Source organism: Puma concolor, chromosome B3 (assembly GCF_028749965.1).
Source record: "Puma concolor isolate L17-30 chromosome B3, mPumCon1.1.hap2, whole genome shotgun sequence".
NCBI lineage: Eukaryota > Metazoa > Chordata > Mammalia > Carnivora > Felidae > Puma > Puma concolor.
This window is the reverse complement of record NC_141672.1, coordinates 137,798,252-137,819,436: the sequence shown is the minus strand read 5'-3', so window position 1 is coordinate 137,819,436 and position 21,185 is coordinate 137,798,252. Positions and strand designations below refer to the sequence as shown.

Here is a 21,185-nt window from a genome sequence, read left to right as displayed (position 1 = left end):
GTAACACCACAGCTTCTGGCCTCCGTCTGCTCTCCACACTTGTTTGTCTGTCGCTCCCTGGGGACTGTCTCCAACTTTCATTCTTCCAAGACAAAAAATAAGCACACCACCGGCTTTAACCAGTTGGAGGAGTCACGTGCGGTACGGCAACAGCCAACGCACCAAGCAAGACCTGTTCCTCCAGCTGCCAGGTGTGTTTGCAAAGGGTTGGGTCTGCCTTGTTTTTTTCAATTTTTTTTTAACGTTTATTTATTTTTGAGAGACAGAGAGAGACAGGGAATGAGCAGGGGAGGAAGAGAGAGAGAGGGAGACACAGAATATGAAGCAGGCTCCAGGCTCGGAGCTGTCAGTACAGAGCCCGACACGGGGCTCGAACCCATGATCCGTGAGATCATGACCTGAGCCGAAGCCAGTTGCTTAGCCGACTGAGCCACCCAGGTGCCCCTAGGTCCGCCTTGTTTTTATATGAGGTACCAGGTGAGGGAGGCGAGGCATAAACGCGACGCAGGCAGCCTCCAGGGGCGGCTCCATGGGTTTCAAGGGCAGTGGCGAGATGACGGAGAGGGACTCTTTTGATGGACCCAGCGGACCCAACTACAGCCTGGAAACTGTGAAGTCACTGTGCTTTGGGACACATGTCATGAGTGGCCCTTTCAGCACCCACTTGTCCCTGCCACGTGGTAGGGGAGGCGTGGGAATGTCACTCCTTGCCACCCGCACCTCACTTCAGGGGCAGTCACTTCTCACAGAAGCTCAGCCCAGATGTCCAGATGTGTGGGATGGAATTTCTGTGAGCAAGTGTCACCTATACAGCACCTTCTTTTTTTTTTTTTTTTTTAAGTTTATTTATTTGAGAGGAAGAGTGTGTGTGTGTGTGCAAGTAGGGTAGGGGCAGAGAGAGAGGGAAAGAGAGTTCCCATCAGGCTCCACACTGACACAGTGCAGAGCCTGACACAGGGTTCAAACCCACAAACCATGAGACCATGACCTGAGCCGGAAATCAAGAGTCAAATGCTTAACCGACTGAGCCACCCAGGTGCCCCTGCATCATCTTCTTTCTCCCCTTCTCCCCTGCCTGACCCCACCATGACCCCTTTCTCCAGGTCCTTCAGGGCCTCCTGACACTCTCCTCCCCCTCTTCCTCTTCATAGGCTCAGACCTCCAACCCTCCCTACTGGTCCTTCCAGCCCCTTCCATAGGTCTCCACAACCATCCTGAGTCCCCACTGTAGCCACATCACTATTCACTCAGTCACTCAGCAAATACTTACTAAGCACCTAGCCTGGGTCAGCATTAAAGCAGCACTTTATTTCATTCCATACGATTCTCCCATCCACTACAATTCCCCAAATCCTCCAGCTAGAATTGGCATCTTCCAAAATCTGGCTGCGAGAAGGGAAGGGCAGAGAACCCTGGCTCGGAAGTCAGATTCCAGCCCTTCACCAGCGGCGTGGCCGTGAGCAAGACTACATCACTCTGTGCCTTGATTTACTCATCTGCAAACTGGGCGCTCTGGCCTCACACCAATCGGAGGAATGAGGAAACACAGAAAATGTTTAGCACAGAGCCTGGCACACAGTGAGGGCTTCATGGATATTAGTTGCTACTATTATTGTCATCATCATGATTTCCAAGGGATTGTTTTCTCACACCCCCCCACGACAAAATCCTCTTCCTCCCCACTTGCCTTCCCAGACCATTCGGTCTGGGGCCAAAGCCCCTGGGGCCAACCTTCTGCAGTGTATGCTTTTGCTTGTGAGTGTGGCTTTTGTTATATCATTCCTCAGTTGAACTGGATTCTTTCTTCTCTACCCAGTAGAATCATCCGGGGGCATCAGCCTATCTCCTGGATTGCACTAGAAGCTCCTTGGACAGCACAGTCCCACTGATGCTGACAGTGGGCCTCGGTAAATACACTGGGAAGAAGAATGCTCCATCCATTCAACCATGGTTTCTCCTGGGTCCTTGGCCGAATATGCTGGGGAGACACAGCGGGACCAGACCAAAACCCAGCCCACCACAGACTGGAGGCCCAGAAAGGACCAAGCTGAGCATCAGAACTCCTTGCACTTAAGTTCTGTTTTTCCTACAGACTCACTGGAGGACCTCAGTAAACCCTCCCCTCTTGTGGCCCTCAGTTTTCTCATCCGTATGAAGGGAGGGAGGGCAAGGGAGCTCTCTGTTGCCACAGCCTCTCCCCTGCACCACACCTGCCAATAAACGTGGATTTCATGTCCCCTGCACCCTGAGGAAAATAAAGTCTGGGTTCCTGGCAGATCACCCTTAGATTAAGTACGGATTTTTTTTAAGTGAAACCATGACAACATGATTCCAAATGCATGGTTGCGGAAATTACCTCTGCAAATAGTTAGCACCAAAGCATCAGCCATAAAACTAAAATACCAGCTCAACCCCTCAAGCGTTCTCTGCTTAAAGCTAAAGCTAGGAGGGTGCTACACAGACACTAACACTGGAGACCCCACCCACCCCACCGCTGCCTCATGTGTCAGGAGGGACCTGAGTTTGCAAAGCCCACCCCCCCAACCAATGCATACGTGCACATGAAAGTTTATAGGTAAAGTTATATAAGGCAAAGGGCTCAGGGTTAAATTAAAGAGGGATTTTTCTCCCTTTCAGATTTGAGAGAAGAAATCATTGGCAGGTGCCCAGTCCTCACAGACACATTGGATAAGCAGCCATGAGACACTTCCTCCACTCAGGGTCTTGTGTGTCCAGGGAGGCTCACGCACGTTAGAGTCACCAATTACATCTGAAAGAGGCTCTCAGAGGCAGATGCACCTGCCTGATTACTTTGGCCATATGGCTGTGTCCTCATTTACAGGCAGAAGCAGGACCAAAAGGTTGGATATAAATTACATCTGTTTTCAGAATCGGATTTTTAAATACAAGAGGATACTTCGCTATTGAAAGGGGAGCCAGGGGGGCGCCTGGGTGGCGCAGTCGGTTAAGCGTCCGACTTCAGCCAGGTCACGATCTCGCGGTCCGTGAGTTCGAGCCCCGCATCCGGCTCTGGGCTGATGGCTCGGAGCCTGGAGCCTGTTTCCGATTCTGTGTCTCCCTCTCACTCTGCTCCTCCCCCGTTCATGCTCTGTCTCTCTCTGTCCCAAAAATAAATAAAAAACGTTGGAAAAAAAAAAAAAAAAAAAAAGAAAGGGGAGCCAGGGACTTGGTCGACTTGATGTCATTCTAAATATCCCCACAGGCCTTGGAGGCGTGCACTCCAATGAATGCCCAGAAAGGCCCAAGTAAACCGCTCACGTAAGGCGACCAACAGCCTCCCAGCCTAGACTGTCAGGGAACCTCAGCACTACTGACGTCTCAGGCTATCCTTTGTTAAGGGGCTGTCCTGTGCTATAGGAGGATTCTGGGACATCCTTGGACTCGAAATACCACAGGACACTAGCATCCCTCTCTCCAAGTCATGACAATCAAAAATATCTCCAGGGGCACCTGGGTGGCTCAGATGGTTAAGTGCCAGACTTCAGCTCAGCTCATGATCTCACGGTTCATGGGTTCAAGCCCCGCATCAGGCTCTGTGCTGACAGCTCAGAGCCTGGAGCCTGCTTCAGATTCTGTGTCTCCCTCTCTCTCTGCTCCTCCCCCACTCACACTATCTGTGTGTGTGTGTGTGTGTGTGTGTGTGTGTGTGTGTGTGTGTCTCTCAAAAATAAATAAACATTTAAAAAATTTAATCTGAATTTTTGCTGTATTATTTAGCACTCTTTCTTCACTGTGGTATATAAAATTAAACGGGAGAAGGGGGGAGCGGGGGATTGGATGAAAATGGCCCAAGGATGCAAACTTCCAGTTAGAAGACAAGTTCTGGAAGGTATAATGTTAACCTGATGATGACCGTGGCTCACACTGTGGTACAGTGCTTCTGAGAATGGCTAAGCGAGTAGATCCCAAAAGTTCTCGTCATAAAGAAGAAAACAAAAACCTTTTTTTTCTTTTTTTTTTTTTTGTTTGGTATCTGTGTGAGGTGATAGATAGTAAGTAAACTTATTGTGCTAATCATTTCACAATATACGTAATCCAAACCATTCGGCTGTATACCCTCAGCTTACAGGGCTGTATGTCGATTTTATCACAATGAAACTGAAAAGGAAACAGAAAATCCAGTAAAAAATTAAGATTAAATTAGGATAAATATGTTTCACTTCTATAGCTTTTCCCCCCAATTCAAAAACTTTGGTCAAACAATCAAAAATTACCTGATGCAAAACAAACTGCATGATCTCTCTCAAAGTCATAAAAAGGGGCTTAACTTTCTAACCATGCTCTGCCTACAGCCCCAGTTTATTAAAAGAATATTCCTACGCTAACGAGCAATAACTAAAAACATGTCAGAACGGTTAAGTTTCCCCAAATCCCAAAAGTATGAAGCTGCTATGTTTTCTCTTAAATAACATTTGTTCTTATTATAAATGTAAATACACAGATGATGGGAAATTTGGGGAATCTGGGGTAAGCAGAAAAGTCTTCATTCCTTTTCAAAGACCTGGGTTAGATTTTTTTTTAATTTTTTAATGTTTATTTATTTTTGAGAGAGAGAGTGTGTGATTGCGGCGGGGGGGGGGGGGGGGGTGGGACACAGAATCCGAAGCAGGCTCCAGGCTCCCAGCTGCCAGCACAGAGCTTGATGTGAGGCTTGAACCCACGAACTGTGAGATCATGACGTGAGCTGAAGTTGGACCCTCAACTGACTAAGCCACCCAGGCACCCCTACCTGAGTTAGTAAATTCACAGAGCTTCTGGGGTCCCAACGTCTTCAGGATGTGGCGGCACGCACCTCTGCCACTGTGGCAAATGTGACAGCCGGGCAGTGTCAGACCACCGAGGATTCATCTTCCTCCCCCGTCCTCCAGGAAGCACCAAAACCCTCCTTCCAACATAAGAGGATTTTGCAAAGCTTTTGAAATAAGAAATGGCTGGGAATGCAGCCAGCAGAGATCTGGGAGAAATGTGGCCTGGGCAGTGGAGCTCGGAGACTCGCCAAGATGGGGAAAGGATCCCCATGAGGACAGGAAAGTCGTGGCTGAGGTGGTAGTTTCTCTGCCTCGTCTCCACCCCGGTCATAAGACACCGGAGAGGAGAGCCAGATTCCTCCCAGATTGCAAAGGGTAAATGCCAGACCTGAGAGAGCATGTGGGGCACAATACTGGCTTAAGTTGTGTTATCCCTGACTCCATGCAACCCACCAGATCTTTCCAAACATCCACAAGTTAGAGGAATTGCTGTTTTCTACTTCCTAGACAGCCTCCTTGTTGCTTCTCTTCTAGCTCTCAGAAACAGATCAAGTAAGAGACCTGGGGAGGCAGCCCCACTACCAGCTGGGCAGAACTGCACGTGTGGACACACACACACACACACACACACACACACACACACACACAGAGTGAACGTACCCTGCATCCACACTGCCTTTCTCTCCTTCCAATTTTGTCTCATCTTAAAACAGTGTTGCTTAATGATTCAAACACATGAACAAGGTGTCAATGATTCTGCAGATGGCAGGATCGGCTCGATTCATAAGTCCGGGAAGAGGGAGCTGTTCAACCTCAGTAGAAAATGGAAAAATGCAAAACAAACCAATGAGATTCCAATTACACCCACCTAATTGGAACAGTGAGAAAGCCAAATGGTACTAATACTCGATAGGATGGCAGAACCCTCAGGCACTACAGGCGGAAGGGCAAACTGGTACATACTCCAGAGAATCATCTATGAGTCACCCCGGGGCCCAGAAACCCCACGTGCACACCCCAGATGCCCCCACACAGGTCCTCGAGAAGACATGTCCCAAGCCATAGCAACGAGCTGAGTGCACAGACAAGGGACAGCTGAAAAGAACACATGTCTGTTGTAAGGAAACTCAGAGCATGTAAAAATTTTTATTTTTCAGGTTATGAAAAATAATAATCACCCACATCCATAAATGTGCACACACACAGATTTCTTTGCACACTCATTGTATGTATATAATTTATGATTTAAATGCCATCGTACTATCCATACTATTTTGTAACCCGTCCCACTCAATAATAGCTATTAGATCAATGCCATCATTTTTTTTTCACCTGTTTCCTTTTTTTTTTTAATTTTTTTTAATTTTTAATATGCCATCATTTTTAACAGCTATACCGTATTCCACATGTTCCATAAATTATTTAACCAAGACCCAGTTGTTAAATACTGAGGTTATTTAAATCCTTTTACTACCAAACAGAACTGCTCTGAACCTTCCTGCCCATGGACCTTCGCTGCTTCTTCTAATTAATAAAATTGGAAGAAAGACGGATCACAGTGAAAAATGTGTGTACCCTGGGAATGGAATGGCTTCATTAAAGGTATCTATATATTTCACTACAATATACATTCTGTGCTTTCCTTTTCTTTTTTTAAATTTTTTTAATGTTTACTCATTTTTGAGAGACAGCATAAGTAAGCAGGGGAGGGGCAGAGAGAGAGGGAGACACAGAACCCGAAGCAGGCTCCGGGCTCTGAGCTGTCAGCACAGAGCCCGAGGCGGGGCTCGAACTCACGAACCACGAGATCGTGACCTGAGCCGAAGTCAGATGCTTAACAGACTGAGCCACCCAGGTGCCCCTCTGTGCTTTCCATTTTAACAGTTTCCTTGGCTCCACATTTTTCCTGCTGTCTGGCCAGGTGGCTCCTTCAGGGAAAACACACAAAGGGGCTAGCACTGCTGCTTGGTAAGCAATACCCTGACTATACTCTTCCTCCCTTGTCTGCGTTGTTAAGGAAATGGAGAGTCTCCATCCAAATATATTCCTACCTCGCAGGCTTCTGGCATGAGCCAGGCATCTGGGCGCAGAGGACATTTTGAGAAACAGCAGTAATATAAAATACTTAGAGGAGTTCAACATTCATTTGCTAACAACATCTTCATTAGATGCCAGCTTGTGCTTGGAGGCTACCTGGTGCCAGAGAGGCACAGACGATCAAGGGCCAGCCTTGCTCTTGGGAGTCCCCAGGCTGGAAAGCAGAGGGTCACGTTCAGTGACTGTCTCAACTCCATGTAGGAGTTTCCAAACTCCAGAGGTGCTCAGGGAGCCCTGGAGGGCCCTGTTGGAGGAGGTTTCTCAGAGGAGGCGACAGAGGAGGGCAAAGAGCCATGAGCTGGCCGTGTAGTCTCGGTGGCAGAAGGGACTCCAGGCAGAGGGTCAGAGTGGAGCAAGGCATGCAGGTCCCAGGCCACGTGGCACCTCTGGAGAACCTCTGGGAGCCCCGCGGGGCTGGAGCAGTGGGCAGAGCTGACACAGGGACTCGAGAGAGAGGCAGGGCCCTGGTCATGAAGAGCCAACATGGTCTGCAGCCTAAGGAGCTTGTTTTGGGGGGGAGGGGGGGAACAGGTGGGCAGAGGAAGGACAAGACCAGAGAGGGAGGATGGACAGGGCGGGGACAAGGCTGGCAGCAGGGGCACCAGTGTGAAGGCTACTGCTGTGACTTAGAGACAAGGTAGGGAGGCAAGTCCAGCAGAAGTGCTGGCAGGAAGGGGCGCCTGGGTGGCTTAGTCGGTTAAGCGTTAGACTTCAGGTCATGAAGCTCAGGTCATAATCTCACAGTTGGTGAGTTCAATCCCCACATCGGGCTGTCTGCTGTCAGCACAGAACCTGCTTTGGATCCTTTGTCTCCCTCTCTCTGCCCTTACCCCGCTTGCTCTGTCTCTCTCTCTCGTTCTCTCTCTCAAAAATAAACATTAAAAAAAGAAGAAGAAGAGGAAGAGGAAGAGGAAGAGGAAGAGGAAGGAGGAGGAGGAGGAGGAGGAGGAGAAGTACTGGCAGGTGGAGAAGCTCCATGGGGGAAGAAGGGATGTGGGCACAGGCGAGATAGCCTCAGGGTCACTCGAAGGGTGGAATGGCCAGGACTCAGTGACTACACGCTAAGGATCTGAGAGAGGGAGCACATAAAGCATGACACCCGGCCGGGACAGCAGGTGGTCGGGGAGGCCCGACGAACCAAGCCTGCCAAGGGCTGTAGAGAGGAGGAAAGCTCACGGTATAGACCACGAGCAAGATGGGGCGCTGGCGCTGCCTCAGCCACAGATTTATAGCACATTCTAGAATCTAGTGGGCAACTCACTCTACTCCCTGGAATGTGACTTTCTCGTCTGCAAAGGACCACATGGGGACTGTGTACCACTAAGGCCCTTCCCAGCTGTAAAATGCTTTAAGCTCCTGTCGGCATCAGAAACCGGGATGCCAGTGGTCCACCTGCAAACTCACCCCAAGAAAGACACCTTCCATGGACGAAGAGGCAAGTCATATATGACCAGCTTCTATAAAATCAGAACCTTCTTCCTACACGAAGCAAACAAGCAGACGAGGCCTGAGCAACAGGCAGCTCACATCTGGCCACATGCTGACTGCCTTTCTCCCCCACCCCTTGGTAATAAGGAGCAGACTAGCAAAATAGTTCAAATGCCTTCTTAAAAAGCACACTGCCTTGTAGGCTCAGAGGCCTATTTTGAGCAAAATGTTTCAAACCTCTGTGCTCAGAGCCAGTCTAGGCATCAACAGCTCACTCCAGCTGAACGATCAGGGAGTCAGTGAAGGACTCTGGTGCATCCACTGGATGCCAGGCCAGCATCCGGCACTGAGATACGAGGGGGGACTGGACATCCCTGTCTCCCAGGTCTGTCTGCTCAGAATGGGAGCTTGACAGCAAACCCAGCCACCCAGCCCTGCGCAAGAAGGCTTGTACGGAGGATGCGCAAGGCTAGCGCTGGGGGAAGCCAGAAAAGGAAGTGGACCTCACTCGAATGTCCAGAAAACTACTCAGAGGAAGGAGCATGGGAGCTTGATGCAGACCTGGAAGGTGTGCCGCAGGAGCGGGCCCAGCAGCGGGAAGGCACAGGCCAGCCATGGAGCATAACAAAATAAGCAAGGGACGGAGAGAAGCTCAGAAGGGCTGGCTCATGGCCACTGGGTGGGCTGGGGCCAGTCTGTAAGAGCCCTGAAGGCCACACCCAGGTAGCAGTACAGGGAGCCACCGAAGTTTGCGAGCAGAGGAGCGAAGGCAGTGGAAAGGATGGGGTGAAGAGGGGCAGTTCAATGGCCAAAGTACATCAAGGGGACCAGCACAGTGAGGAACAACATGGCAGGGACCAGGGCAGGGGACAGAGTGGGGGTGGATGTGGGAACACTATTCCCCTTTCTCCATTTTCTCAGCACCACTGGCATTTAATCCTACAGACCCGCAAGGAAACACTTGGACGCAGAGTTGCACAGCACCAACAGCAAACCTCAACAGGCAGCCCGACCCTGCCTTTCCAGGTCTGGTTTCCACTCCTGTGCTGAAAATGCTCCCGGGAGGAGAGTCAGCCCCTGGCCCCAACCCTCCAACAGCTGATCAAACAGCAAAGCACACTGTGTACACTTAGAAGGGGGGTGGGGTGGGCACGGAATAACTCACTCACACACACACACCCAGATTTCCAGGTGGCCCGCCTGAGCAACAGGACACATTTGCATCATTTCCTGCAAAAACAGGATTTCCCAGGCATTCAGAGAAAATGTCCCCCTTGCATTCCCTGTGGTCTTCTCCATCTCTGCTCCAAGGACCCTTATTTCCTATACACTTTCCCCCTGAACTTGAGCAACCTACAAAAGCCTCCCCCAGACCCTCATGCCCCAGTAAGTCTTCACTGGGGCAGCCCCGTCAGGCAGGAGCACAGGAGAGCCATTTGTATCCCCCAAGAGAAAGTCCCTCAGACCACCAAGGGCCGCCAAGCACCCACCCTGGTGCCCAGCTCCAATTCCTGGTGCAAAGTCACCTCCAACACACGCCCTGGGCGCATTCCATCCTCGATGCTTTTGTTGTTGTTGTTGTTTTTCTTTTTGGTAGCACAAGGAAGGAAAAGGAAAAGGGCAGGTGGAGCACTGGGGAACCTCCGAAGCAAAAAAAGGAAAGAACAGCAAGATGGGTAAAGTTGACGGCAGACGGACTTGGGCTCAAATTCTACCTCCACCACTGAGTTTACTTGGATAAACCACCCCGCTTTTCTGGAGGATGTTTCCCCCATCTGTGAAATGGGTGTAAAAATAAATTCCGTGTAAAAATAAATACTGAATTAATTACCAGAATTGGAGCGCTACTGTTAGCTTAAGTGCTAGCAGAGAGTTCAAAGGAATCCAGTATTCACGACAGCTATCGTTAAAGGGGGGAGAAAATTTATAAAACGTTTGGGGGGTGCGGGGCGGTCGGCAGAGCGCACGCCCGCCGGGTAGGGCCGGAGACGCTCGGCTGGGCTGGCTGGAGCGCACCGAGGCCCCGAGCGGAGCCGCGCGCCCGGAGCAGCCGTGCGCGCGGGGGTGGCGGGCGCGCGGTGACAGCAGGTTGGCGGGGCAGGTTGGCCCGCGGGGGAACGACAGCGAGCGTGCGGACCCACCTGAAGACGCGCAGCAGCAGGCAGGCGATGAGCAGCGCGGTGAAGGCGCACGCCACTATCACGGCCGCCTTCAGGGTGGGCAGGTCGCGGAGCAGGCTGGAGATGCGGGTCACCAGGGCGTCGCCGCTGCTGTTGGAGCTGCCGCCGCCGCCGCCCGCCGCCGCCGCCGCCGCCGCCGCCGCGGCCCCAGACCCCGTCCGGGTGGCGTTGCCGGGCCCCGGGCCGGGCGACGGCCGCGGCTGGCGCTCGGCTTGGGGCTGCGGCGCCGGGGCGGACTCGGCTCTGCGGGCGCGGGCGGCGGGCGCGGCCAGGAGCGCGAGCAGCAGCAGCAGCAGCGGCAGGAGCGGCGCGGGCGGCGGCGCGGCGCGCATCGTGCGGTCGGGCGGCGCCGGGGCCCGCGGGGCGCGCGCGCGGCGGAGCCCCGGTCCCGCACCGGCGCCGAGGCCTGCACCCGGGGCTTCCGCGGCGGAGGCGGCTGCGCGGTGCTCGGCAGGAAGCTGCGGCGCCCGGAAGAGCCCGAGCCGCAGCCGCCGCCGCTGCCACCAACACGTTGCACGGAGTCATTCGACGGGCCGCGGCCCCACGTGGGCGGAGCAGGCCACCCGGGCCCCGGTGCGGGCTGCGCCCAGCTCACCGGCGGCTTCAATCACCCCCGCCAACCCCACCCCGGGGAGCCCGGGACCCCTGCGTGGAAACAATCACGGTCAGGCTCACTATTGCGCCGGCTCTGTGCTTCGGAGTTTACGTTTTATTTATTTCATTTAATCCTAAAGCCCCTTTAGGAGGCAGGTAATTCTTTATCCTCATTTAATCGTTGATTTAGGATCCAGAGAGCCAGCTCACAGTAACCCAGATTCTGTCAGACTAAGAACCAAAGCCTATGGGACGTAGAGGTAAACCCCCATTTTACAGATGAGGAAACAGACCTCCAGAGTGAAGGGTTTGCCCCATGCCCTATGCATTGCAGTATATTTTAGTATCTCCCCAATTTCCCTCTGTGTCTCGTTTCTTATGTTACCAGTTTTCAGACATTTTGCACCTCTGCTTATGAACTGGATTGGGAAGTGCGTTCCTGCCTTGAAAACTTTGCTGTGGAACAGTAGTTGGGGGCATTGACAGGCTTCCTCCAAGACCAAAGTTTTAGGCTCCAAAAGTAATTGGCTGCCTCTGGTTTGGAAGCTACATGATGTGGAAGTGGAGAAAGATCATTGTGGAGGGTCCAGTGTGAAGCCCAAAGGTGGGAACTGAGGGCTTTCCTGGAGCATTAGAAACTACACTGAGGACTTGCCACCTTTCACTTTGAGGACCGAACGTGGCAGTAAACTCTCTAATGGCAGTTGAACAGGTAAGGACACACGACAAGGATTCACTGACCTTAAACAGCTCTCTCCTGGTCCTGCTAGAGAAAGAGACAGATAAAGATAATACAGTGTATCAGTTAGCTGTTGCTACCTAACAAATTACCTCAAAACTTTGAGGCTTAAAACAGCACACATGTATTATCTCACAGTCTGTGTAGGCTAGGAATCTGAGCATAGCTTAACAGAGACCTCTGTTTTAGGATCTCTCAGGGGTATATGCAGGTTAGCAGGTGCTGGGGTCTTATCTGAAGGCTCAAGTGGAGAGGGACCTTCTTCCAAGCTCCATCAGTGGTTGTTGGCCAGAAGCAACTCTTCACAGACTGTTGGACTGACAGCCTCAGTTCCCTACTGATGATGGCCTGAGGCTGCCCTCAGTTCCTTACCATGTGGGCCCTTCCAGTATGGCAGCTTGCTTCACCAAAATGTACAAGCTTGGAAGCCAATGGGAGTCTACTACCAAGGCAGAAGTCACTATCTTATGAAACCTTATCATAGAAGCAACATCCCAGCACCTTTGCTGTATTCTGTTGGTTACAGGCAAGTTACCAATCTTGTCCACACTCAGGAGGAAGAGATTACACAGGGGTGTGAAAGTCAGGAAGCAGGGATTATCGAGGCCATCCATGAAGATGCCTGCCACTGTATGTGATACATTTTGATTCAGTGGGATGAACAGTAATCAGGTTATCACCCAGCAAATACTATTTGAAATGTATGTTGAGTATTTTGGCGTGCCCCAGTGGTGATAAATTTGGACAGATCACATGATTCAGGTCTCTTCCATCTCTAAAATGCCACGTTATGGCATGTCAGAAATGTTGCTTTGGTAGAAAGCCAACATTATCATATCAGCATGACAGAATTTATAAAAAGAAGTTCCTTAAAGAGCTTACTCTGACACCCATGACTTTACAGCACAGCGTTCAAGGGCATAAACCTTAGACATCACAGGTTCATATTTTTGTCCTTATCCGAAATTCCTGTGTAGTGGAGCAGAGAGGTCCTGAGCTCTGGAGTCTCTCAGCCAGGATGAGAGGTTTAAGCACGGAGTGGCCTCGGTCAAGGTGTTTAACCATCAAATCCAAGTTATTTTTAATGTCTACAATAAAGACAATAATACTTACCTCAGTAAGGTCACTGGAAGTATCCATAAGAAAGGAGAAAATATTAGTACCTTATCCTTCTTTTACTATAATTCCTGGACCTGTGTAGACTTATTTTGATTATTTAACATTGACTTACCACCAAGGATGTAAAAAGTATAAATGTTAGATATTTTTAGTAAAGTGAAACTTTAGAATCTTTCATTCCTCCTATTTGCTGCACAAATCATCATAACAAAGGACCTATTTATAAATTGCCCTAAATTAGAGTTCCTTAAACATTTAGATTAAACCATCCATAGACAGTGACATTTTTAACATGGAACACAGATGACCGGCAACAGAAAACTCTGGCTGATTTCAGAAAAGGGGAGTTTATTGGAAGCATGTTGGGTTGCTTTTAGAATCAACTGGTAACTAGAGCAGAAGTTCTAAAAGTGTGGTCTGTGGACCCCTCAAGTCTCTGAGATCCTTTCAAGGAATTTCACTGATGGAGTGAAGATTAATGCCATAATAATACTAAAATATTTTTTGACTTTTTCACTGAGTTAACATTTGCACTAATATTGCAAAAACAATGGTGATAAAAACCGATGGTGTCTCACTTCCCCAAAGAAGACATCCAGATGGCCAACAGACACACAAAAAGATGCTCATCCTCACTTTTCAGGGAAATGCAAATCAAAACTACAATGAGCTATCACTTCACACCGGTCAGAATGGCTAAAGTCAACAACACAAGAAATGACAAGCGTTGGTGAGGATGTGGAGAGAGAGGAACCCTTGAGCACTGTTGGTGGGAATTCAGCCACTGTGGAAAATAGTGTGGAGTTTCCTCAAAAAGTTAAAAACAGAATTACCCTACGATTCAGCAATCACACTATTTTTTTTAACCCAAAGAATACAAAAACACTAACTAAAGGGATACATGGACCCGTATGTTTATAGCAGCATTATCTATAACAGCCAAGATATGGAAGCAGCCCAAATGTCCATCAATTGATGAATGGATAAAGAAGATGTGAGAGTGTGTGTGTGTGTGTGTGTATATATATATATATATATATACACACACACACACAAGAGTGTGTGTATATATATATATACACACACACACACACACAAGAAGATGTGATATATATAAGATGATGTGATATATATATAAAAGAAGATGTGATATATATAATATTATAATGGAATGTTTTATATGTATATGATGTGAAATGTTTTCAGCCATTAAAAGGAATGAAATCTTGCCACTTTCAAGGACGTGGATGGAGCTCGAGAGTACAATGCTAAGTGAGATAAGTCAGTCAAAGACAAATACCATATGATTTCACTCATATGTGGAATTTAAGGAACAAAACAAATGAACAAAGGGGAAAAAAAAGAGACAAACCAAAAAAAACTCTAGGGAACAAACTGATGGTTACCAGAGGGAGGTGGGTGGGGGGTGAGTAAAAAAAATGAGGAAGATTAAGAGTACTTTGATTATGATGAGCGTGGAGTAATGTATGGAATTGTTGAATCACTACATTGTACATATAACACTAATAGAACACTGCACATCAAGTAACTAAAATTAAAAAACTTAAAAAAAAAAAAGACAACTGATGGTGTCTTATCATGTATCAACACAAACTATACCCATAGTAATTGAATTCTTCACAACCATGCACGATAGGGGGAAAAAAAAGCTATAGCCATGAAATTATTCAATCTTGACCCTTGGGAACAGAACATTTTAATATTACATGTGATGAAATGGAAAGTATGAATAAGTCACTTCTGCTGCACACTGAAGCATGATGTTTGTCTTAAGAAAAAGCACATGTGCCATTCTTAGAGTTGCAAACTGAACAAGCCACTTTTTTCATGGAATACCATTTCCAATCAAAAGAGTGCTTTTAACCTGGTTTTTGGCAGGCATTTTCTCAAAAATGAACAAGATGAGCCTGTCACTTCACAGATAATAACTGACTGCATTGTAGCCAATGATAAAATTCAAACCTTCGAGTGAAAATTTGAATTCTTAGAAAACTTGTCAATTAGGATGCTCTCTGCAGTGAGCTAGACCGCTTCCCAATCCTTCAAGACTTTTCTGATTAGCTTTCGAATTTAGATGTTATATAATGATATATGTCAACATTTAGAAGCTCTGCATAAATCAGCAAACCAATTTTTCTAAACGGCCAATGTGCAATGTTACAAAATCATGCATGGGGTGGGGGTGGGGGTGGGGGAATCACGTGTGGGTAACAGATCCATTCAAAGTGCAAGGTAAACAAACAGATTTTGAGGAAACAAAGTGCAGCAGTCCATTGTCATGGTTTTAGATTTCACATTGTAACTGATGTTTAAGAACAACTAGTTGTGGGGAGCCTGGGTGGCTCAGTCGGTGGAGAGTCCAACTCTTGGTGTTAGCTCAGGTCATGACCTCGAGGTTGATGAGATCGAGCCCAGCATCAGGCTCTGTGCTGACAGCGTGCAGCCTGCTTGGGTTCTCTCTCCCTCTTTCTGCCCCTGCCCCACTCATGTGTTCTCTCTCTCTCTCTCTCTCTCTCTCTCTCTCTCTCTCTCTCTTTCTAAGTAAATAAATAAACATTAAAAAAAAACTACTAGTTGCAAGTTCGGATGCAGTATCAAAGAAGAATGTCTATACTGTTTGAAGACTATTAAAATTCTCCTCCCTTGTCTGAGCACATATCTGGGTAAGGCTGGATTTCCTTCATATTCTTCAGATTCGCAACAGATTGAAAGCAAAAGCAAATATAAAGATCCATTTATCTTCTATTAAGTCAGATATTAAAAATATCTACAAAAATAAAAAGGTTGGGGCGCCTAGGTGGCTTAGTGGGTTAAGCGTCCGACTTCGGCTCAGGTCATGATCTCACAGTTTGTGAGTTCAAGGCCCGCATCAGGCTCTGTGCTTACAGCTCAGAGCCTGGAGCCTGCTTTGGATTCTTTCTCTCCCTCTCTCTGTCCCTCCTCTGCTCACGCTCTGTCTCTCTCTCTCTCCTTTAAAAATAAACATTAAAAAAATTAAAAAACAAAAAGTTAATGCCACTCTTCTATTTTTTGAGAATACTTTTGAGAAAACAGTTATTTTTCCATAACAATGTTATCAATGTTAACATATTAATGTATTTATAATTTTGTTTTTAAAATGAGTTAATAGGGGCACTTGGGTGGCTCAGTCAGTTAACTGTCCCACTCTTGGTTTTGGCTCATGTCATGATCTCACGGCTTCGTGGGTTCAAGCCCCAGATCAGGCTCTGCGCTGACAGGACAGAGCCTGCACGGGATTCTCTCTCTCCCTCTCTCTGGCCCTCCCCCACTTGCGCTGTCTCTCTCAAAATAAATAAATAAACTTTAAAAATTTTTAAATGAATTAATAAGTATTTTTAAGTTTTCTCCATTTTAAATTTCTAACATGGTATGTGACTGGCTCACTCAGTGGAGTGTACAATTCTTGGTCTCCGGGTCATGAGTTCGAGCCCCAGGCTGGGGTAGAAATTACTTAACATAAAACAAATTGCTTAAAAATGTTTAAACAATAAACTTCTAATACAGTAAATATCAATGGGTATAACCTAAGGTCCTTCATCTTTATTAAGACTAGAAATCAAGAAGGAACCAAAACATTCAGAGACTAAAACTCTATTTGAGAAATGCTGAGCTTAGAGAATCAGGTCTGGAGGAGAAAAGAAGCGAATCAGTTAGGATACTTTCTGCTATGGGAAACCGAAAACTCCATTTGGGGGCACCTGGGTGGCTCAGTTGGTTAAGTGTCTGACTTTGGCTCAGGTCACAATCTCCCAGTTCATGAGTTTGAGCCCCGCATCAGAGTGAGAGAGCCTAAAGCCTGCTTCGTATTGTCTCCCTCTCTCTGCCCCTCCCCCAATCATACCCTTTCTCTCTCTCTCTCTCTCTCTCTCTCTCTCTCTCTCAAAAATAAATAAGAATTAAAGAAAAGAAACTCAATTTGAACTGATTTAAAGGAAAAGGAAATCTCTTCTCTCACATGAAGAAAGTCCCAGATGGGGCTGCTCCAAGGTTAGCTGACTCAGCAGCTACATCACATCAAGGACCCTGGACCCTTCCACTCCTCTGCTCTGCTGCCCACAGCTTTGGCTTCAACCCTAGGAAGGTGGTCACAAGATCATGACAGTGACAATCAGAGTGGCATGTCTTCTTGTCCACATACAGCAGAGAGAAACAAGAAAGAGAAAACCTTCTGCTGCCCACGGAATATAAACCCTCCTGTTGGTCTGACCAGTCCATCATGAGTTAGCACCCACCAGGGGAATGCCATGCGCTGATCTGACTGGACCTGCCTTGGAGCTGAGGTCTGGGCAGCCCCTTGAGGAAAACTAAAGGAGAGGGAAGGTTCTTAAGAGAGGAGGAAGGGAAGAAGTAGATGCCACATAGGCTGCAACTCTCATTCCAACGGGCAGGAAAACAGAGATGTGAGTCTGGCTGGGCTGCTAGTGCCAAGGTCAAAATCAGACCCCAGGAAGGATCCAGCTAGCAAGCTACTAACCAATGGCTCTGTCCAGCAGATGTTCTGCTGGTTCCACCACAACTACTATCTCCTTTGTCACTGGACCATAGATGCCACTACCATTACCGCTGCTGCAAAAGTGACCTTGAATTGCATCACTTGAATCCAAAGTCCCGGGCTGGAGCATCAGACTGGTTTACCTAAGCTGCATGTCACTGTCAGGAGCAGGAGAGGGCATGTCCCACCCCCTTCAGCTCCCACGGGAGAGGCGTGGCCCTTCCACCAAGATTCACAGCCCTGGAGGAAAGCCACCCAAATAAGGACATCTGGATGCAGGTGGCCAAAAATGACAAGTACTTCCTTTGAACAGATGAAAATTTTTCAGAAATAACTCAGATCAAACAAGGATAGATAGGTAGATAGATGATGGATAGAGAGACAGACAGACACGGATGAGATTCTTATATACACATACTTTGGGGCGCCTGGGTGGCTCAGTCGGTTGAGCGTCCGACTTCGGCTCAGGTCATGATCTCACGGCCCGTGAGTTTGAGCCCCGCGTCGGGCTCTGTGCTGATGGCTCAGAGCCTGGAGCCTGTTTCGGATTCGGTGTCTCCCTCTCTCTCTGTCCCTCCCCTGTTCATGCTCTGTCTCTGTCTCAAAAATAAATAAACGTTAAAAAAAATTTATATACACATACTTTATATATACATACAAAGCTATGCTTATTTACTTACTTATTTATTCATATCAAGCACAAGAGAAGTCATTTAATTCCAGTATACTGTTTACTAGCTGTGTGCCCTTGCTTAAACCTGCTATGTCTCTGTTTGCTATCTGTAATACAGGGATAATAAGAAAACCTACCTCATGAGAATATTGCAGAGACTAAAGTATTTGTAATATGCTTAGCACAATGTCTAGAAATGTTCGTTATTAATACCAGAGCAGTGAAGAAGGAACATTGACATGGCAGAAAATATTTTTAAATTTTTAAGTTTATTTATTTATTTAGAGAGGGAAGGGGCAGAGAGAGGGGGAGAGAGAGAATCCCAAGGCTCCACACTGTCAGTATAGAGCCTGACGTGGGGTTCAAACTCAGGAACCTCGAGATCATTACCTGAGACGAAATCAAGAGTCAGACCCTTAACCGACTGAGCCACATAGGCGCGCTGACATAGCAGAATATATTTAACTGAAAATTGTTTTCTCAACCTTCAAGGCTCACCAATAGCCAAGGAGGGGAGTTTCTGATTTCCTGCTGGGGACACCTCCAGGGTCAGGGGCTAAGAAGCAAAACTAGTTACCTTAGGTAACAGCATGGATGCCACCTTTGACCTCAGAGCAAGACAACTTCTGGACGTGTCTCACCTATTTGCTCTCACCTATTTCCCTATCAGCCCAGAGGCAGTCTCAGGCAAGTACCCTAAACCTTCAGAAGACAGATCTCAGTCCTCAGGCCACCAGAGAGAAAAGTTTGAAGGAAAATATACATCTATATAATTTTTAACCAACATATTAATAGTAACTATCCCTAAGGGTGTTGTCATGGGGCGTTTGAATTTTCTTCCTTTCCGTACCAGAATTTTCTAGTCTCTAAAATAAATACATATTAATTTTGTTATCTTTATGTGTAATAATATATAATTATGTATTCATATATTATTTATTACATTTAAAATATACACTATATATTTTAATGATTTTGTTTAAAACTGATCAAGACATCACTCTTTTTTTTTTAACATTTATTTATTTTTTGAGAGACAGAGAGAGACAAAGCATGAGCAGGGGAGGGGCAGAGAGAAAGAGAGAGTCACAGAATCCAAAGCAGGCTCCAGGCTCCCAGCTGTCAGCACAGAGCCCGGCACGGGGCTCGAACTCACAAACCGTGAGATCGTGACCTGAGCTGAAGTCGGAGGCTTAACCGATGGAGCCACCCAGGCGCCCCTCAATCATTCTTTTTAATATGACTTTGGGAACACGTGTATGCAGATGACCTGAGATCACACTTCAGAGTGTGTGTATGAGGAAAACGTGAAAGGTGGGCTTGGGAACCTCAGGGCTGCTCAACCCCCAACACTCTTTAGTGAAAATAATTTTTCTCTCTCTTTTTTCAAGGTTTTATTTTTAGGTAATCTCTATACCCAACACGGGCCTTGAATTTACAACCCTGAGATTAAGAGTCACATGCTCCACCGACTGAGCCAGCCAGGTGCCTGTTAGTGAAAATAATTTTTTTTATGTTTATGTTTGAGAGAGAGAAAGAGCGAGAGCAGAGGAGGGACAAGGAAGGGGTGGACGGAGGATCAGAAGCGGGCTCTATGCTGACAGCAGACAGCCTGACGTGGGGCTCGAGCTCACAAACCACGAGATCACAACCTGAGCCAACGTCAGATGCTTAACAGACTGAGCCACCCAGGTGCACTGAAAATAATTTTTAACAAAAGACTTCATGAGGATAAAGAAGTTCCAGATAATAATGGCCACTGTTTACTGAGCTTTGCATGCATGACTGCACCGAACCATCCAACCCCAGGGGTAAATAAGCATTGGCACCCCTGTTTTACAGATGAAGAACCCGGGGCTCATCTGCCTTCTCAATTTAGGGACTCGAGAGGGACACATGTTCTCGGGCAGTAGGAGAAAGGTCTGGCCTGGTGAGGGGTCCCCTGTAGGCTGGGGAAGCAGCGACCAGCTACCCTCCTGAAGGGCACTCATAGCAAAGGACTGGAGAAGGCCCGGCGCTCCTCGGCCAGAAACCCAGGGGAGCAGTCCATGCTGTCTCGGCCAGTCTTTCACTTTTCCTTATTCCATCAGCAGAGCTCATGTCATCTGGAAGCTTCTTTCCATGGCAATGGATTTTTTTGCGTGTGCTCCTGTTATGAGCTAGGCGCTGCAGGGAGCGAAGAAGCATGTGACACGTGGCCTTTGGCCTTAATGAAAGCCATTCCGATTCGCAGACAAGACCTATCGGCCACTAATCTAATCACTAGTGAACAAAGTTTCCAGACCTCAGAGAAAGGGGTCAGGGAGAGTCGATAAATAGGTTTTGGCTGTACTACACAATCACCGCTAGGGAAGTTTGGGCAGGAAACTCATTTACAGAGTGCTCGCTGTGTGCCAGACCCACTTCACACACTCCCTCTTTCCATCCTCGCAGCAACCTCTGTGGCCTGTGGTCCCCCTGGGGACCTGAAGCCCTGAGGGGTCCGACGACTGTCTGAAGCCACACCAGTTGGTACCAAGGGGCAGAGCCCGATCCCTACCCCCGGTCTGTCCGACTCCTAATCAAGTCTGAGACCCCCTCCAGATGTCTGTTACTCAATTAGAAATGTCCTGTGAGCCTCCAACGTGCTGTGAGTATCAGAGTGCATTTAGGAGAGTAATGCTGGTGTGGTGGGAGAAGCTTCTGGAACCCTGTTGCACAGGCCTCAGCCAATGGTATAAAACACACGCCTGGAATACCAGTAAATGTCACGCTCAAATCAGAGTCAACAATAAGCTCTTTTATGCACAGTTTCGTCACCCATGTGATAAAAGGGATCATACTTCTCTCACCGTTGAGTTCTTGCGGTTTCCTCCCGCTTCTCGTGGGTGGGTTAGGAGGCCTGGAGGGCCTGCTGGGGGACAGGGAGCTGGCTTCACAGCCATTCTGTCCCTATGCCCCACAACCAAGTGGCCGGGAGGGACGGAGGGGCATGCAAGGTGGCTCTCCCCCTCCCCTCCACTTGCCAGGGCAGTCAGTGTCCTCGTCACCAGGAGGACAGGTGGCCGCATGC

General features: G+C 48.0%; 1 protein-coding gene across 1 annotated transcript in view; it reads right to left on the bottom strand.

Moving 5' to 3' along the window:
• Positions 1–10,970, bottom strand: part of FAM174B (family with sequence similarity 174 member B) — a 34,294-nt gene extending 23,324 nt beyond the window's left edge. The window contains exon 1 of the mRNA XM_086711478.1: positions 10,436–10,970. Coding sequence (XP_086567604.1) covers positions 10,436–10,806 — 371 coding nt within the window. The 5' untranslated portion in view covers positions 10,807–10,970. The remainder of the gene's footprint in view (positions 1–10,435) is intronic.
• Between the last annotated feature and the right edge of the window lie 10,215 nt (positions 10,971–21,185).